Here is a 15,837-nt window from a genome sequence, read left to right on the forward strand (position 1 = left end):
TTCATCCAAGTGTGTGTGGGTAAGGAGTGTCCGAGCCCGCCTGGACCTTAGAGGTCAGCAGTCAGATCAACCCCCAGCCCCAAACTCATGCTCACAGGAGCTAAGGGGTATGCCCAAGGTTGCACCAGTGTAGCCAGAGCCAATTATCAGGCCTCCAGTCTAGGCCTCATTCCACTACACCAGACTCCTTGGGCTATACCAGTATGGGAGTAGGAGAAATATTACAGTTGTGTCTGATAGCCTTGGAGGAAAAAGGAAAAGGCAGAAGACTATGATAAACTCATTTGCTTGTTACTGGAAGACACCTTTCCTTCTTTGCAGAGGTGAGATGGGGGAAAGACTAAAAGTGTCCCATTTCTTCTTATTCTTTGGCAAAAAAAAATTCATGTGTCTGGGAATGGAAGGGGATAGAAGTAGAAACTGAACCTATAGCTTCATTGGTATAAGGAACCCCCAGGTGAAGGGGCACCCTCTATCAAGGCAGGGTGGTGCCTCTTCTTCCACTTTTCTCTAAGCCTGAGTTGCCTGGGGCACACAGACATGTATCAGACATAGAACTTGAACCCTAGTCTTTCTTGCTTTGAAGCCAGCCATCTACTACTATACCATACTGCCCCTCATTGGAGACGAAGATAATGTAAAAGACAAAGATAGCAATACTTTTTCTAAGAATATTGACGATGACTTCAAGACTTCAGAAGGAGCTAGGATTTCATCCCAGGCAGAAGAAGTGGGCATACTGCCTCACTTTCCCCCCCTTTAGGGAAAAGTCTCCATGAGTGCTTGTGGCCAACCTCTGGAAATAAGCATCCCCTCTCTCACCCCACATTCTTGGCTAAACTGATCTTTATGATCTCTCTCACACACATCCTCGCTCACTTGCTCTTGTTCTCCCTCTTCCCCCTCCTTCTCTCTCTCTGCCTGTTCATGGCATATCTATCTATAGCCATGAATTTAGTTTAGCTGTCAATTTGTTATTTGCCCAGATTTAGTTGTAGGGAATTCATCAATATTAAAAAATACTCGATTTCTTTTGCAGAAGACGGCAAAAACAAAGCCATTCACCAGGTGTGTGAACGGCTAGTGTACCTAATAAATCCCTGGTTATCCAGCATTTACAAAAAGAGGAGGGGTAAAGGAAAGAGGAAGGAATCCCACAAAATCTAAATATGAGTCTCCATTAAAGATCGCATAAGGTCAACCATGTAGCGACTGTGACTTCAGTGTACTACTTGATCCAAGGCGAGAGACAGGATTACATAAGAGTTGAAGGAACCTTAAAGGTCCACAATCCAACCCCCCCCTCATTTTACAGATGAGGAAACCGAGGCACAGAAAGATTAATTGACTTGCCCAGGGTCACACATCCAGTAAGTGTCTAAGGTTGGATTTGACTCCAAGTCCAGTGCCCTATCCACTACACCAAGCTACTCAGGTGGCCCAAGAAAATTCCAATTTTGTCCTTAATATCATAAGACTTCTTCCCCCCCCCCCCACTTTCAGCAGAGAGATGGAGGACAAAGCATACAATAGCAGACTTGCCCAGTCTTGGAGGTTCTATGAGGCTTGGAGAAGGAGACAGAAGAGAGTCACTGGGAAGTGGCAGTGATTTTTCTTTTAAAGTGAAACATTTAGGTTTTGTTTTTTGGTTTTTTTTAATTTAAAAAGAAAAAAGATGATCAGCCCTCGACTATTCTCTCAGAAAACACACAAAAATCCCACTTACACAATAACGAGTGAAAATTCTGGCACTATCTAGGTAAGATCTATTGTGGCAAGGCACTTCTTACATGGAAGGAGCTTCCATCCGAAGTTTCTTGGCAAAAAAAAAAAAAAAAAAAATTTTGGCCCTGACCTGTGATCTTACTCTCACAGGGACAGGCTTTTCCTCGTTAGATGATTGGCAACTTACCTGTAGGTGCTAGTCTCCAAACGTTGCTTGAGGACACTGAGATCAGGTGACTGACCCAGAGTCACCCTGTTAGACTGTGGCAGGTAGGATTTGAAGTCAGGTTTCCTGACTCCAAGGCCAGCCCTTGTCATCCATACCTGAGTGGCCCAAGCTCTCCCTGGGCCCATATGTGTAGCTTCTTACCTTCTCGTATTTCTCCTTCAGTTTGGCTGCCTTATTATTATAAGGTTGCTTCTCACTGTCACTCAGATTGTTCCACATTTCACCAAGCTTCTTTGCCACGTCCCCAATGGATATGCCAGGATTTGTAGACTTGATCTTGGGACGAAATTCTGAACAGAACAGGAAGAAGCCAGACCTTGGAGAAAAAGTCAGCATGTTTAGTGTTTAGATGAGTATTCTGGGAAGCATGAGCCTTAAGAAAAATAATAAAATAAAAAATTCTGGGCTGCAGAGCTGTTGGACCCCCACGATTCCAAAAGAAGTTCTGTCAGAAAGGAATATACATGGAAATATGTCGATATGGATGTAGGGGAGTAGGAGGGATTGCACTCAAATGTCAAGCCACATTTGAAGTTGTATATAAGTGCAAACACTTAAGTTGTGTCAGAATTCTCAAAAGATTCTCTTTACCCCCAGAAAAACTCCCATAGAAAGTTCATTTTGTACATGTTCTTTGTATAATTTTCTTTAAAACTAGTTCACAAATGAGAAGATATATACCCTACCTCCTCTGCAGAGATTAGAGTTGGGAGGAAGGGTTTTCAGTTTTACTGAATTTTTTTGTTTTGATACTTTAATATAATTTCAATATAAAAAAGTTTGCTGGGAGGGGAAAGATTTAGGAGGGGAAGCAAGGCAATGTAAAAAGATATCAATAAAAGTCTATTTTACCAGATTTGGCTTTAAGTGAGAGCCATCTCTGTAAGACAGATTTAAAATTTGGAATATCAGTGGTCTGATCTCATTTCATAGACAGAAAAATTAAGAAGTCCTGTGTTATTTGACTTACTTTACAAAGGTAATAAACAATTTACTGAGAGTTTGAGGCCCTGTTATTCTGAAAAGGAAAGACAAAAAAAAAAAGTTTTGCTCTCAAAGAGCTTTGTCAAGCTCCAAATTTGGGAGGTGGCGGGGTGGGGTGGATGACTCTCAATTAAACCAAGCTACTCACCTGAGCTTTGGGCAGCCCACTACAGGCCTTTATCTTAAACTCAGGTTTTAGTTTTTAAAAGCAATGTGGTATAAGGATCTGGCACTGAATTTGGAATCAAGAAGACCTGACTTCAAGTTCTGAGACTTACTAGCTATGTGAGCACAGGCAAGTCACTGAGTCTCAGTTTCCTCATTTGTTGGAGAGGGGATTGGACTAGGTAGATGACCCCTAAAGTTCCTTTTCTAGTTCTAAATCTATGATTTGTGAACATTTATCAGCCATTCATAAAATGGAATTTAAAAAGGAAAAAGATCACTAAGAATTCTGGTAAACGTATAGGAGGAAGGCCAAAATGACTTACGGAGGCCGTTTAGGTGCATTAGGATCCTTCTTCTTTTTGCCACCTTTCGCTGGTCCATAGTCTTTCATCTCTCTATCATATCGTACCTTATCAGCTTTTGCCATCTCATCAAACTTGGATTTCTCTTTCCCTGACATAGTCTAAGAAGAAAAAATGAGATGGGTTCAAAATCTAGCCACCATGCCAAGGAGATCCATTGATCAGTCAACCACATTCATTAAGTGTCATCATTACTAAGTGCCAGGATTGTGCTAAGCACAGGGAATGCAAACAAAGACAAAAACCATCAAGTTAAATGTGGAAGTTTCCGGCACCAGGTCAAAAATTTAAAAATGAAATCTGACGGGCCGAAATCACCGATTTCAAATGGAAACAGACCCTTCCAAGTATTTAAGTCATGGTCCTAATTTTATTGAGGGAGAAGGGAGGGAAATTTTACTTGCACAAGATTATAGCTACATGGCAAGTTTAGAACTTGGATTCTCTGACTCCAAGTTTAGTGACACTAATTTCTTCCTTGCAGGGGGCAGTTACAGAAAGGAAATACAGAACTGGGGGAGTAGATTAAATATTCCAATGGATATATTCAGAGTTATCTGATGGTAACTGTCACGTACTCTGCTTGTCAATTTTGGGTCTCCTAGGCAGGCCGGGAAAAAAATTACTTATCAAAGCAACACAATGTACTCTTAGCTAGAGATAACCTCAATGAAGTATAGCAGAGATGCCTGGCCTTGAGGTCTAGAAGACTTTCAATTCCTGCCTCTAAAGCAGAGTGTACCAGGTCAAGGCACTAAATCTGGACACCCCATAAAATGACGTCTGTGGAGGGAATTTCCATACCTAGAGTATACACTATAAAAACACAGGTATACATTTCAATTGTTTTTTTCTTTAAACGTTTAAAAGTTAAACAACATAATAAGGTACCTTCCACCTCTCGGAGCACTTTTTAGAAAACTCTGCAAAGTTAACAGGAACCTCTGGATTTTTCTTCTTATGCTCTTCCCGGCAAGTTTGCACAAAGAAGGCATAAGCGGACATCTTGCCCTTCGGTTTCTTAGGATCACCTTTAGCCATGGTGAGCTCTAGAAAAGAAATTTTAGAACATGCATCAATGCTGAGGAAGGAGAAATCCCAATACCCAGCAAAAAAAGGCAAGTCGGTTCTTTCAGTTGTCAGAAAGAAAATCTCAAGGGAAGGCAGCAATTCTTCCAAGAGAAGGACCCCAGTAGCCAACCACTTGGGCAAGAATGGGGAGCCTAGAAAGCACTGTGGACAACCAGCCTGGACTGTGATAGCCGCAGCTCCTAGTCTAGACTGAAAGTTTCTAAAGACTGGTGCGGGAGAAAAGCGGGTGGCTGTTTGTAGCATCATCCACCTTGACAAGCCGACTAAAAATTTCCTCCCTAGCTTATTAGCAGATATGACAAAATTAGCATCCACTTGGGCTTTAGACCAAAAATATATAAATAAGTAAATAAAACTTCTAATTAAAACCCCTCCCCTTATTGCTTCTAAATGGTCCAGAGGAAAGCAGGTTTTAAAATTCATGCCAAAAAAATTCCACATTTTACAAAATTCTCTACCGAGAGAACTTGTTTGTAAAAGCCGGCAACTATCTTTTATATTTTAAGAGAAGCTCCAAGTTAGTCGCTTGATCTAAAGGGGAAAAAGTTATTTAAAAGGCCGGTTCTCCCCTATTTTCATTCGGCCTCGCCATTAAGTAAAATATACATTTTCCCAGTTCCTATCTTCTCTAAAGTTTCCTTGAAAAACAGTGGCCTCTAACCCTAATCCAGCTCTCCTACCCCCCAAGGTCATCAAATAAAACCCCCAAATTCCCATTAGTGAACAATATGGGGGGCCCCTTTGTGGTCCCCCCTGCAGCAGCTGGGGGCTGCCTGCTCCCCTGGCTGGATGTCCCCTAACCCAGTAACAGTAAACTCTCCTTGGAGCAAGCAAAGAGGGGAAAAGACAGAGAGAGAGAGAGAAAACCCGACAGGTCACACCAAGACACCAATAATTCATCTTCCATTTTGTGGAATGCTCCTTGATGAAAGAAAGTCCCCCTGAAATCCTTCCCTGTATTCTGCTGCAAATGTTCTTACCCCAAGAAAGGCGGCTGAAAGGGGGGCCCGGCACGAGCTGTCGCCCGACGCCCTTACTGAGGAAGGGAGAGAGGCTCAGTGCTACTGAGGAACGGAGAAGTGGGAGCTGCTATTCTGGCCCCAGCAGCAGCAGCAGCAGCAGCAGCTCCAGCTCCATTCGCTAAAATGGCTTCTCTGCCTGTGTAAGGCTCAGGCTCAGGCAGCAGAGGCTGCTATTCCTAACAAAGCCACAAGCTCGCACCCCCGGTGGCCGGCGGCCGGCTCTGGGGCGCCCGCGTTGGGGATCCCCGGCCCCCCGGGGCCCCCCAAGGCTTCAGGGCCCCAGAGGAGGCGCCTCACTAGCCCCCTGGGCGGGTTTGCTGCAGTGGGGATGAGGGGCTCCAGGGACAGACGCGGGTTTGCAGGCTGCCCCCCTCCCCTCCAGCCTAGCGCAATACTCTGTATAACAAAGACTCCTGTTCAGCCATTACACTCTTCCGCGCCAGGGGGAAGGGAGAAAAAAAGTGAAAATCGCCCCCGACCGCCCCTCAAAGACTCCCCAAAGGCTCAAGGCCAGCAGAGAAAGGGGTCCAAGAGGGGGAGAGAAAAGATAGGGGGCCCCCTCGGGCCTCTGGATGCTCTTTTCTCCCCCCTCCAGCCCTGCACACATCTACACACAGACAGCGAGCCACTACACTGCCCCCCCCCATTGCTGCCTGCTTTCTCCCAACGCCAGCCATATTAATGCCCAACAGCACAAGAAGAGAGCGTGAGGGGGGACCTCTCAGAGGAGCTACCGGGGGGCCCAGGGGTTCCCACCTGGCCAGAAGGATAGGGGAAGAGACGGGAAAAAGGAGGAGAAGCTGGGTGTGCCCGGGGGCTCTCCTTCCAAGGCGAGGACCCCGGGCTCTGAGAGAGGGCACCCCCTCACACACACACCCCCGGCTGTCCCCATCCCCCCCCACTAGCCCCGACAGCGCGCAAGCTTTAGCCTGTCAGATGCTCCAGGGGCGACAGCCATGTTAATGCAGAAGGATCCCTCTCCCCCCCCCCCCAACCCCCGATGCCCCCAGCACTGCGCACGGCTGGGGCTGGAACGAAGTTTCCTTCCCCGGCCCGCCGGTCAGCCGACCCACTGCCCCGCCTGGGGACGGAGCGCCCCAGCCCAGGGTGACCACACAAAAGCTGTCCGCACTGCGCCCCGGGGGCAGGGCTGGGGGGCAGCGCGGCGCCCCGACTCGGGCCAGCCTCTCGGCCGAACAGCTCGTCCTAGCTGCCCCCCCCCCCCCGAGAAAGACAAGGCGAGCGAAGAGTTGCTCGCGGCGTGAGGGGCTGCACCGGCCATATTACTAGAGGCAGAAAAATAACTCCGAAACCCTGTCCTAGCCCGCATGGACCTGAGGGGAGACGGGAGGGGGGGGGGGCGGTATCGGAAAACTGCATCGGCATCCCCCTCTCCCCCGTACCCCCAAACGCAGCCTGTTACAGAACGCTCCGCTAAGCTACACTCCGAACCCTCCCTCTCGGCGAGGCTGCCTGGCCAGCGCTGGCGAACCCCGGGAGCCCGGGGCGCTGGGGAAAACCGCTGCTACAGCTGTTGGAAAACAGCTGGATCGCAGAGCTTTCCCTAGAAATCGCCGCGGACTGCCGGGGCATCGGCCAAGGGCGGGGGACGGGAGAAAGGGCGGGGGGGGGGGGGGGGAGAAGCCCGAAAAAAACAATTTTAAAAGTTTAAACACCTGAATTTCTTCCCCTCGCCGGTCAGAGAAGAAAGGCAGAAAAGGACGGTCGAGGAAAGGAAGGAGGAAAAGTGGCAAAGCGGGGTGGAAAAGGAACGGAGAGGAGAAAAAAGGAAAAGAGAGGGCAAAGAGAGGGGGGAGGGCGGGAGGGGGGGGGTCGATGCGGCGCCGGCCGGAAAGTTGTGCAGAAGCAGCGGGGCCGGCTGCGCGGTGGGCGGCAGAGGCGGCGGCGGTGACCGTAGCGGTGGCAGCGGCGGCGGCGGCGGGAGCGGGCTGTGCAGAACGTACCTGTATTGTTCGCTAGTCTGGGCAGCGCAGGGCACGACGCTCGGCTAAGCACTCCCCCAACCTCGCGCTAGCTGACTCCACGAGAGCCGCCTGATTGGCTAGCGGGCGCCACCGTTTAAAACAGCCTCCTCCGCCGGCCATTGGCCGCGGCCCTTATGGATATTCATGAGGCGGACGAGCGGATTGGGCCCGGTCACTTGGGTCATTCATTCAAAAAGAACAACCCGCCTGGGATGGAGGGCTAAGAAGGATGGAGAACAAGATGGTGATGATCAGCGGGCAGCCCTCGCTGCGCCCAAAGTTAGGGTGAGGGAAGAGTGACAGGGGCGACTCCCTCGGAACCTCCCAGCCCCTGTCCTGGGTGAGGGACCCCTTGTCTGTTTCGTCCCGGCATCCCCCGGAGCTCCCAGCTATCCCGCTGCGGGGCCACTGGGACCCCCGGGGGCGCATCTCCAGAGCACCCCGCGAGGTTCACCCACGGCGAGGAGCCGCCGCCCGCTCTGTTCGGTGCAAAGTTTTCTTGCATCCCAACACATTCAGCCTTCCCTCGCCTTCCCTTTGCAGCAGTTCAGATCTGGCGCCACTTAGGGGCACGAGCTAGGGAGATCTGCTCCCCGGGCCGCCTGCCTGCTCCGCTCCCGGACGTGCGAGATGGGGGCTCGCGGACTGAGAAGGGAACTTCTTGCCCTCTTACGAGAATTAGCAAACCCAAGCGCCGGCTGCGCCCACCCAAACGCCCCGCCTGAACCGCCCCGAAGGAGAGGCACTGATGGTCCTGCTTCCCACTGATTTCCAGGCTTTTTAAAAGTTAGATCCGGGACAACAGAATAAGGGGGGATGTCTTGAAAAGCTGAAAAAGAAAAGGAGGAAACACTAAGAGGGCAGTTAAAAGGATAGAGGCAGGAGAAGAGCCCAATGTGAGGAGAGAAAAGGGGCGACGGGTACTCCCGCTCCCCCAAAGATCCACAGAAAAGAGGGCCAAATCACTCAAGCCTGGAACTAGGACTGAGTTTTGGAAGTCTGAAAGGGAAGACAGGGAAAGGGAAAAGCTAGCTCCTGTCCCTCTTCAGGACCTTGGGCTACAGCTACCACAGAGGTCCCTCGCCGGCTCATCTAAGGAGGCTCCCGGGGAATGTAGCAATTCTGAGGGAACGAGCAAAGGCATCCATCCCGGTAACAGACTAGCATGTAACCGTGAGCTCACAGGCCCTTGCCCCTCGGAGGGAGAAAACGGGAATCCTCAGGGCAGGGTTCCAAAGTATGGCAACACAAGTCTCCCTCATCTCAGAGCAAAAGATGGCCTACTTGTGGTTTTCCCCAACTCAGCCCTGAATCTCCTGCCTCTGCATCTTTCCACAATCCGTCCCTCCCAGAATGCCTTCCACCCCATCCTCTCAGAATCTCTCATCTCTGAACCTATGTACCGTCTCCAGAGAAGCTTTTGGGCTTCACTTCTTGGTTCTGCTTGCTTTCTCCTTCAGCTAACTGTCTTGTGCACACACCTAATTACCTGCTGTATCTCACAGTAAAACATAACCTCTAAAGGGCAAATAGGATGGTTTTCCCTTTTGCCTTGCTAGCCCCACTGCCAATGGAGTTGACTGTAGCTTTAGTGGGCTCTTTTCAGCCATGCCAGTTTGAGGCATCCCCGGGGTACACAGGCACATGCCTTAGGGTCCAGCTACTCTAAGGTATCTCTGCCACATTGTTCAGCTGGTGAAAGAGCAACTGACAGACACCACAGGCCGAGAAGCCAAAATCAGATTGGGAGGCAATAGGGCAGCATGTGGTGGGCTCTACCATTTTTTTCTCCAATGGGAATACAAACAAATACTGATGAGACAAAGGGGTCTCGGTAAATGTGACTGGAAATAAACAAATAGAAAAAGGCTATTTATAAAGGTTTTTCTATAAGTGAAAAAAAGTTTTTTTTTTTTTTTTTTAATTACTGTGAACCTAATTGAATTGGATGGGCAACCAAGTTTTTCCATAATTCAATTTGATTGAATTCCCTGATTGAAGGTGAATGACATTAGTCCCTTCCACTAAGGTGGCTACACTCTCAAATTCCTAAAGCCCTCTTTTCTGCTTAAGAGTACTTCCTGAAAGGGATGTCTAATCTCGAAGGCAAATCACTTAAACCGCACTAAGGAAGCCTTGCAATTGCAGAAACCCTATAGTAAATAGCAGAGAATACTTTTTTTAAGTGACAAAACTTCCCTTTTTCTGTTTCCCAAGTTAGATCAGCAAGTCCAAGGAGTACAAATAACACAGACATTTACAATATCCTTTAACCTAGAAGATGCCAGGAAATCATTGGGTAGCTGGCCAGGAACTCAGACTCACAGAATGAGAAAGAGGCTAAATCAAGGAAACTATACTAGCTCTCTGGGAAAGTTTCTCTCCCCCCCCCCCCAGCCCCAATCTCCGGTAGAAGAGAGAGGTAAAATATTGAAAGTGCCTAACCACAGGTTGACTAACTAGCAAGAGTTAGACAGGTGGCTTATAAGGAGCCTACAGCCAGAAAATAGTCATGGAAACTAGAGGGTTTGGAGGGTAGGGGGAAGATTCCCATCCCTGGAAGGAGTGGGTGGGGAGAACAGGGCTGGTTAATCCTCTAGCAAGTAGATAGGGAGTTACAGAAAGAACTCAGTGGAACAAAGATATAAAGTAAGAATCCAATTACTAGCCCCCAGGTTTCTAAGTCAGAGGAAGACTAAACAGCAAGGCTTCTGTGCTATATATAGTTCCTGTCTTCTCTGCCCCAGAATTGACTGGTCCCAGGTCAGGTATGGGGTTAAGTGGCTTTAGTAGAGGGATAGAGAGGCCGTGATGCTGAGCTAGACCAATGATACTACAGGGACAGAGTTCAAAAGAGCTTTAGCAAGCCTTGTCAAGAACAACTTTTTAAAAAGCCTTAAGAACTCTCAATAAGATGACCAACCTTGATTCCAGGGCACTCATTAAGGAAGTACAAAACCTACATCCTATTGGGTGACGAATTTAAGATACAGAAGACATACATTTTCGGAATGTATTTGGCTCAATGTGCTAATTTGTTAAGAGGGTTTTCTTTTTCTTTTTCCATTGGGGACAGAAGAGAAGGTAGGAAAATAAATGTTTGCTAATCAACAATAAATATGATTGACATTAAAACAAAAAACAAAAAACGAAATACTTGCCAAGGAACGATTTAAAACTTGAGGAGGGGTTGAGAGGTAGTCAAATGATCATTGTAGGGGCAGGTAGGTGGCTCAGTGGATAGAGCACCAGCCTTGAGGTCAGGAGTTCAAATTTGACCTCAGACACTTAACACTTCCTAGCAGTGTGACCCTGGACAAGTCATTTAATCCCAATTGCCTCAGGTGAGGAAAAAAAAAAAAAAAAAAAAGAAAGAAAGAAAGCACATTGGAGCAGGAAGTGATTCCTGGTCCTAACTCCCACACTTGCTTTGTGACCTTTCTCTCTCCAGCTCAATTTTTTTTATCAGTGAATGTGAACATGGTGGATGATCTCTAAGGTCCCTTGCCATACTGAAAACTATTTCATAAAAAAACTATAATTCAGATATCTCCCAAGCAGCTACCATTTGTTAATACTTCTAGGTCTCAAACACTGAAAAGTGACAATTAAGAAGCCTCCAATTAAATCTAAACACTAAATATTCATGAAAACATGGATTCTCAGGGTTTCCATTTTGGGAACCTCTTATGGCCACCATGCTGTAGTAGAACTATTTGTATTACTGGGCAATAGCAGAGTTGAATTTCCTTTTATCCCACTCCTAGTCAAGTTAGGGCTTTGCCAACCTCACTATGATTCCTTAAGTATCCACCTGCTCTATTAGCTAATCGTTGACTAAAATGAGAAGCCCAGCAGCCCATGGGATAGGACCTCATGGAAACAGACATCTCCCCAAAACCTATAGTTTCCCCTTAGATCCTGACTGAAGTCCCTTGTGTTCTCAGAATATTCAAGCTTTTTTTCTCTTCCCGTTTTTCCTCCTTTTTTAAGCTGAGAAGTTGCTCCCCTTTTATTACATTACCCTGAATAATTCCCTTCCCCTGGTATCCCTCCTTGTATCCCCATCCTATTTCTGTCTCCCTCCCCCAACCAATGGAAACTCATCCAGTTCTGCCCATGGGTAGTGCTGGCTGGCCCTCAAAGAGTCCGGTGGACTCCGGGAATACCTGGTAGAAGCTGGGAAATTCCCCCCAGGCCACAGCTACACAATGGCGCTTCGCCAAAGCATAGAGGACTTTTCCAGTGATAGTATTAGCATTTCTCTGGGAGTCTAAACCCCTCCTAGACAAAGACAGCGGGATTCACCTTTGTCTCCCAGCACCAGAGAACGGATTCATCCAATTTAATTTAATAAGCTTATATTAAGTACCTACCGTCAGCTGAGCCCCGGAGGGACGAGGAAGAACAAAAGAATCCCTTGCTCTTCAGTAAGTTTTCCATACCCCTCCCTTTACCCTCTCCTTGGCCTGCCAGTCCAACTTAAGCAATCAGTCAACAAGTGGTCTGTGCCAGGCTCTCTACCAAAGTAGGGAGAGAGCCAAGGAAGAGGCTCTTCTGCCTGCACTAAAAGATCTTCCCTCCCTGACTTATCCTTCCAGATACCCAGGGCTCTTCTAGTAAGGATACAACTTCCTAGTCTTTATGGGGTTCCCTGTGTCATAAAATGCCATTTTATAGGTATTTGGCTTTCTGCTTGAGGGGGAGGGGGAGTAAGAGGGCTGCCATCACACACAGTCTGTGAAGATTTCCTTAGTCGTGCCCAATGGCTGCCCCTGCGGCCAGTCATCCACATATATGTATAAACAGGGAAACCAATTAGGCCCCTTCATGGCCACCGATGGCCTCCAAATTTGATAAAGTAGAAAGGGCCATGGACTTGTATCCGTGAAGACCTAACTTCAAAGATTAATTCCTGAATCTTAGTTGCCCCCTCAACAAAAAGTATCACTGAAACTTCCAGTTTGGGGCTTTTTTTTTTTTAACTGAGGATTATGGGTAACAAAATGTGGCAATATTGTATACTGTGCTAAGTTAGGCCCTGATCCAGAGTTACAATATATATCTATTCTATGTTACAATAAATGCAAAATGTAAATATATATATATAGTATTAAAAATGTAATAAGTCACTTATTGGAAAGGCCCACACAGGGGCATTAAGTACAATAGAACAGGATTAATGGATAAAGGCTAATGGAAGTAAAGTGGTTAGTTATAGCCTTGGGCTAAGGCAGGAAGACCTGAGTACAACCTCAGATATTTACTAGTGTGTGACTCCAGCAAAGTCACTTTACCTCTGTTTGCCTCAGTTTCCCCAGTTGTAGATTGAGAATTATAATAATAGCACCAACTTCAGGAGAGTGGATATGAGGATCAGACAAGTTAATATTTGTAAAGCATTCTTAGCACAGTGCCTAGCATATATGAGGTAATATATAAATGCTTGTTCTCTTCCCTTTCCCTTCTTCATTAAAAGAAAGATGCAATCTTTTTTTTCCCTTTTTTGATCTGTTTTTTCTCGTACAGCAAGATAATTGTATCAATACATATACATATATTGGATTTAACATGTCTTTTTTATTATAGCTTTTTATTTACAAGATATATGCATGGGCAATTTTACAGCACTGACAATTGCAAAACCCTTTTGTTCCAATTTTCCCCCTCCTTTCCCCCCACCCCCTCCCCCAGCTGGCAGGTTGACCACTACATGTTAAACATGTTAAAGTATATGTTAAATACAATATATGTATACATGTCCACATAGTTATTTTGCTGTGCAAAAAGGTTATGCAATTGTCAATACTGAAAAATTACCTATGCATAAACTTTTTGTAAAAAATTAATTAATTAATTAATTAATTAAAGAAAAAAAGAGTTAGGAATAACATTTCAAATGGACAGGGCTTCAAGTATTAACTTTCAAAAAATCACAGAGGACTCAAAAGATTCAGTGCAGCCCTTTCATTTTGCATATGTGGAATTTGAGGCCTAGAGAAAGGGAGTGGATTGTCCAAAGTCACACAATTAGCTGATAGTGGAGGCAGGTCTCACAGGGTCTCCAAACTCCGGGTCCTGGGACTCATTTTGCTATGGCACACTGACTCCCCAGCATGGACTGTTGCAGTGTTGCTTAAAAGATGTATCTTGGAGTCCTATGTTTGAGCATTTACACTTAGGACAATTTGCAATCTATAGCAGAACAACAGATTTGGAATTTCAATATCTGATTTGCAGTGCTGAATATAACCCACTTTCCCCTCTCTAGAACTGTTTTCCTAGCTATAAAATGGGGGCAAGGGGTAAAGAAAATGTCTAAGGGCCCTTCCAGTTCCCCTCTACCCTATCCCCTTTCTCTCAAAGCTGGAAAAACTTGGAAATAAGAGAAAGCAGGGAAAGAAGAAAATTATGAGCAGAGAAATTTGAGGGAGGGGGAACAGGTATGTTAAATTGTACCTCCTCAAAATCAGGGGATCTCAAGTCAAAAACTACCAAAAGAACAATCAGGGCCCTGTTTCTCCCTGGCACCTGAGTGTTAATGTAACATCAAATCTGCTCCTTTTCCATTTACCCTAATCCTGACCACTCACCTGGATTTAGGAAGCCCTACTGTACTCTGTTCTCTGGCACCCATGAACTGCTTTGATTGTCTACCTGGCTTCTGACCTACTGGACCGTCAAGCTCCCATTGACCTATCTCTCTCACATCGTGTTCTCCAACCTCCTACCCAGTCTGTGAACCCTGGCTATTGCTAGGCTGAAGCCTTGGGCCAGCTCCAACCTGCTATCATCCAAGCATTTGTAAAACCCAGCTCTCCAGGATAGTTGGTCCAACATTCAGTGTCAAATCTGAGTGTAGTCTGAACTCTTCATGCTACTCCTCACACCAAATTTCATTCCTGTTGGGCCTATTTAGTTCAGATGACCAGATGGATTGGAATTTCCATTTCCTGTTCCTCCCGGCCTAACTCAGTGCCTTCAATTTAGCAAGGGCTTAACAGAGTTTCTGTTCAGTTGAATTTTGGTGATGAGTCCCCTAAAAATCTTACCACAGACCCACTTGGTTTCTTATTCAATCCGGGTCTCTTTCCTTCTCTTCATCTTTCTCTTGCTCTCTCTTTGGCCTTTCCCTCTCTTATTCCCATGATGACCCCTTCTTTCTATTAAGTGAGGGTCATAGTTATTTACTGAAGTATGGCTTCTATATTCCTCATCCCCATTTCCTGGAAGCATTTATATTCAATTGCTTTCATCATGCCTGATGGTTCTACCTTTTCTGAGAACAACCCCCCCCTTCTTTCTGATTGACTCCTTTGATCTCTTCTCTAATCTGATGGACAAGTTTTTAAGTGCTTACAAGGTGTAAGGTCCTTCAAGTAGAGAGATACTGGAAAACAACAGCCAGATGCCCTCAGCAAGGCTGCATTCCACTTAGCAAATAGAATCTGCTAATCAATAATTATATATGTGATCATTTGAGGCAGGAGAAGACATCAGCACCTAGAAAAATCAAGAAAGGCATCACAGATGGAGGTGGCTTTCAAACTAAGCCTTGACAGAAGCCAGGGATCTAAAGGGCAGAGAAGAAAGAGGCATAGGGGCATTCCAGGCTAGGGGAGGGGGGGGATGACCCATGCGAAGGTACAAAGGTGGATGGAATGTCCTGTTTTGGGAACAATATGAAGGCCAGCATGAGTAGAACAGAGTACATGAAGTAGAATTATAAATTAGTGTATGGAGGCTGGAGCCAGATCTTGAAGGATTTTAACTGTCAGCCTAATGAGTGAGTTTTATCCTAAAAGAAAGTGTCCTTGAGCAGGGCCGTGATGTGGTCAGCTCTGAGCTTCAGGAAGCTGATTTTGGCAACTGTAGGAGGCCAAATTGGAGAGGAGAGAGTCCAATTAAGAAACTGCCTAAAACTGGTAATTGCTCAAGGAGGGATTGTTCAGGGATTGTACACTCTCCCAGTGTATCTGAAATCTGCTTACATTAAACAATCACAGGTTACACTTGAATAGAGTTTTAAAGTTTATAAAACACGTAAAATATATTGGCTCATCCAAGCTTCACAACTGCCCCATGAAGAGGGTAGCTCTCTCTGTATTATGCCCATTTTACACGGGAGGAAGGTTAAATTTGGATGGGGTGGCTTGGGTGTGACCATTTGGGTAATGTTTCAGAATCAAGATGGAAACCCAGGTCTCTTTAAGTCAAAACAGTGACTCCTCTGAGCCAAGAGAGTTGACAGTTTGCCAGGTTCCTGGATA

The 15,837-nt window shown here is 46.2% G+C and overlaps 2 protein-coding genes across 7 annotated transcripts in view; one reads left to right on the top strand and one right to left on the bottom strand.

The window, feature by feature from the left end:
* Window positions 1-7,651, bottom strand: part of HMGB3 (high mobility group box 3) — a 53,517-nt gene extending 45,866 nt beyond the window's left edge. For 3 of the 6 annotated variants that reach the window (XR_012484131.1, XR_012484132.1, XM_074278115.1), the window contains exons 1-4: window positions 7,547-7,651; window positions 4,360-4,517; window positions 3,430-3,569; window positions 2,096-2,270 (exon numbers count right to left, since the gene is read on the bottom strand). Coding sequence is in view for 4 of the 6 variants with exons in the window: in XM_074278115.1 (XP_074134216.1) it covers window positions 2,096-2,270; window positions 3,430-3,569; window positions 4,360-4,509 (465 nt within the window). In the remaining 2 variants the exon portion in view is untranslated. Of the gene's footprint in view, window positions 1-2,095; window positions 2,271-3,429; window positions 3,570-4,359; window positions 4,518-5,540; window positions 5,706-7,258 lie in introns of those variants that run through there. The other 3 variants (XM_074278112.1, XM_074278113.1, XM_074278114.1) reach the window with 3 other exon arrangements.
* CD99L2 (CD99 molecule like 2) overlaps window positions 7,419-15,837 on the top strand; it is a 141,117-nt gene continuing 132,698 nt past the window's right edge. The window contains exon 1 of the mRNA XM_074278369.1: window positions 7,419-7,542. Coding sequence (XP_074134470.1) covers window positions 7,419-7,542 — 124 coding nt within the window. The remainder of the gene's footprint in view (window positions 7,543-15,837) is intronic.

Source organism: Sminthopsis crassicaudata, chromosome X (assembly GCF_048593235.1).
Source record: "Sminthopsis crassicaudata isolate SCR6 chromosome X, ASM4859323v1, whole genome shotgun sequence".
NCBI lineage: Eukaryota > Metazoa > Chordata > Mammalia > Dasyuromorphia > Dasyuridae > Sminthopsis > Sminthopsis crassicaudata.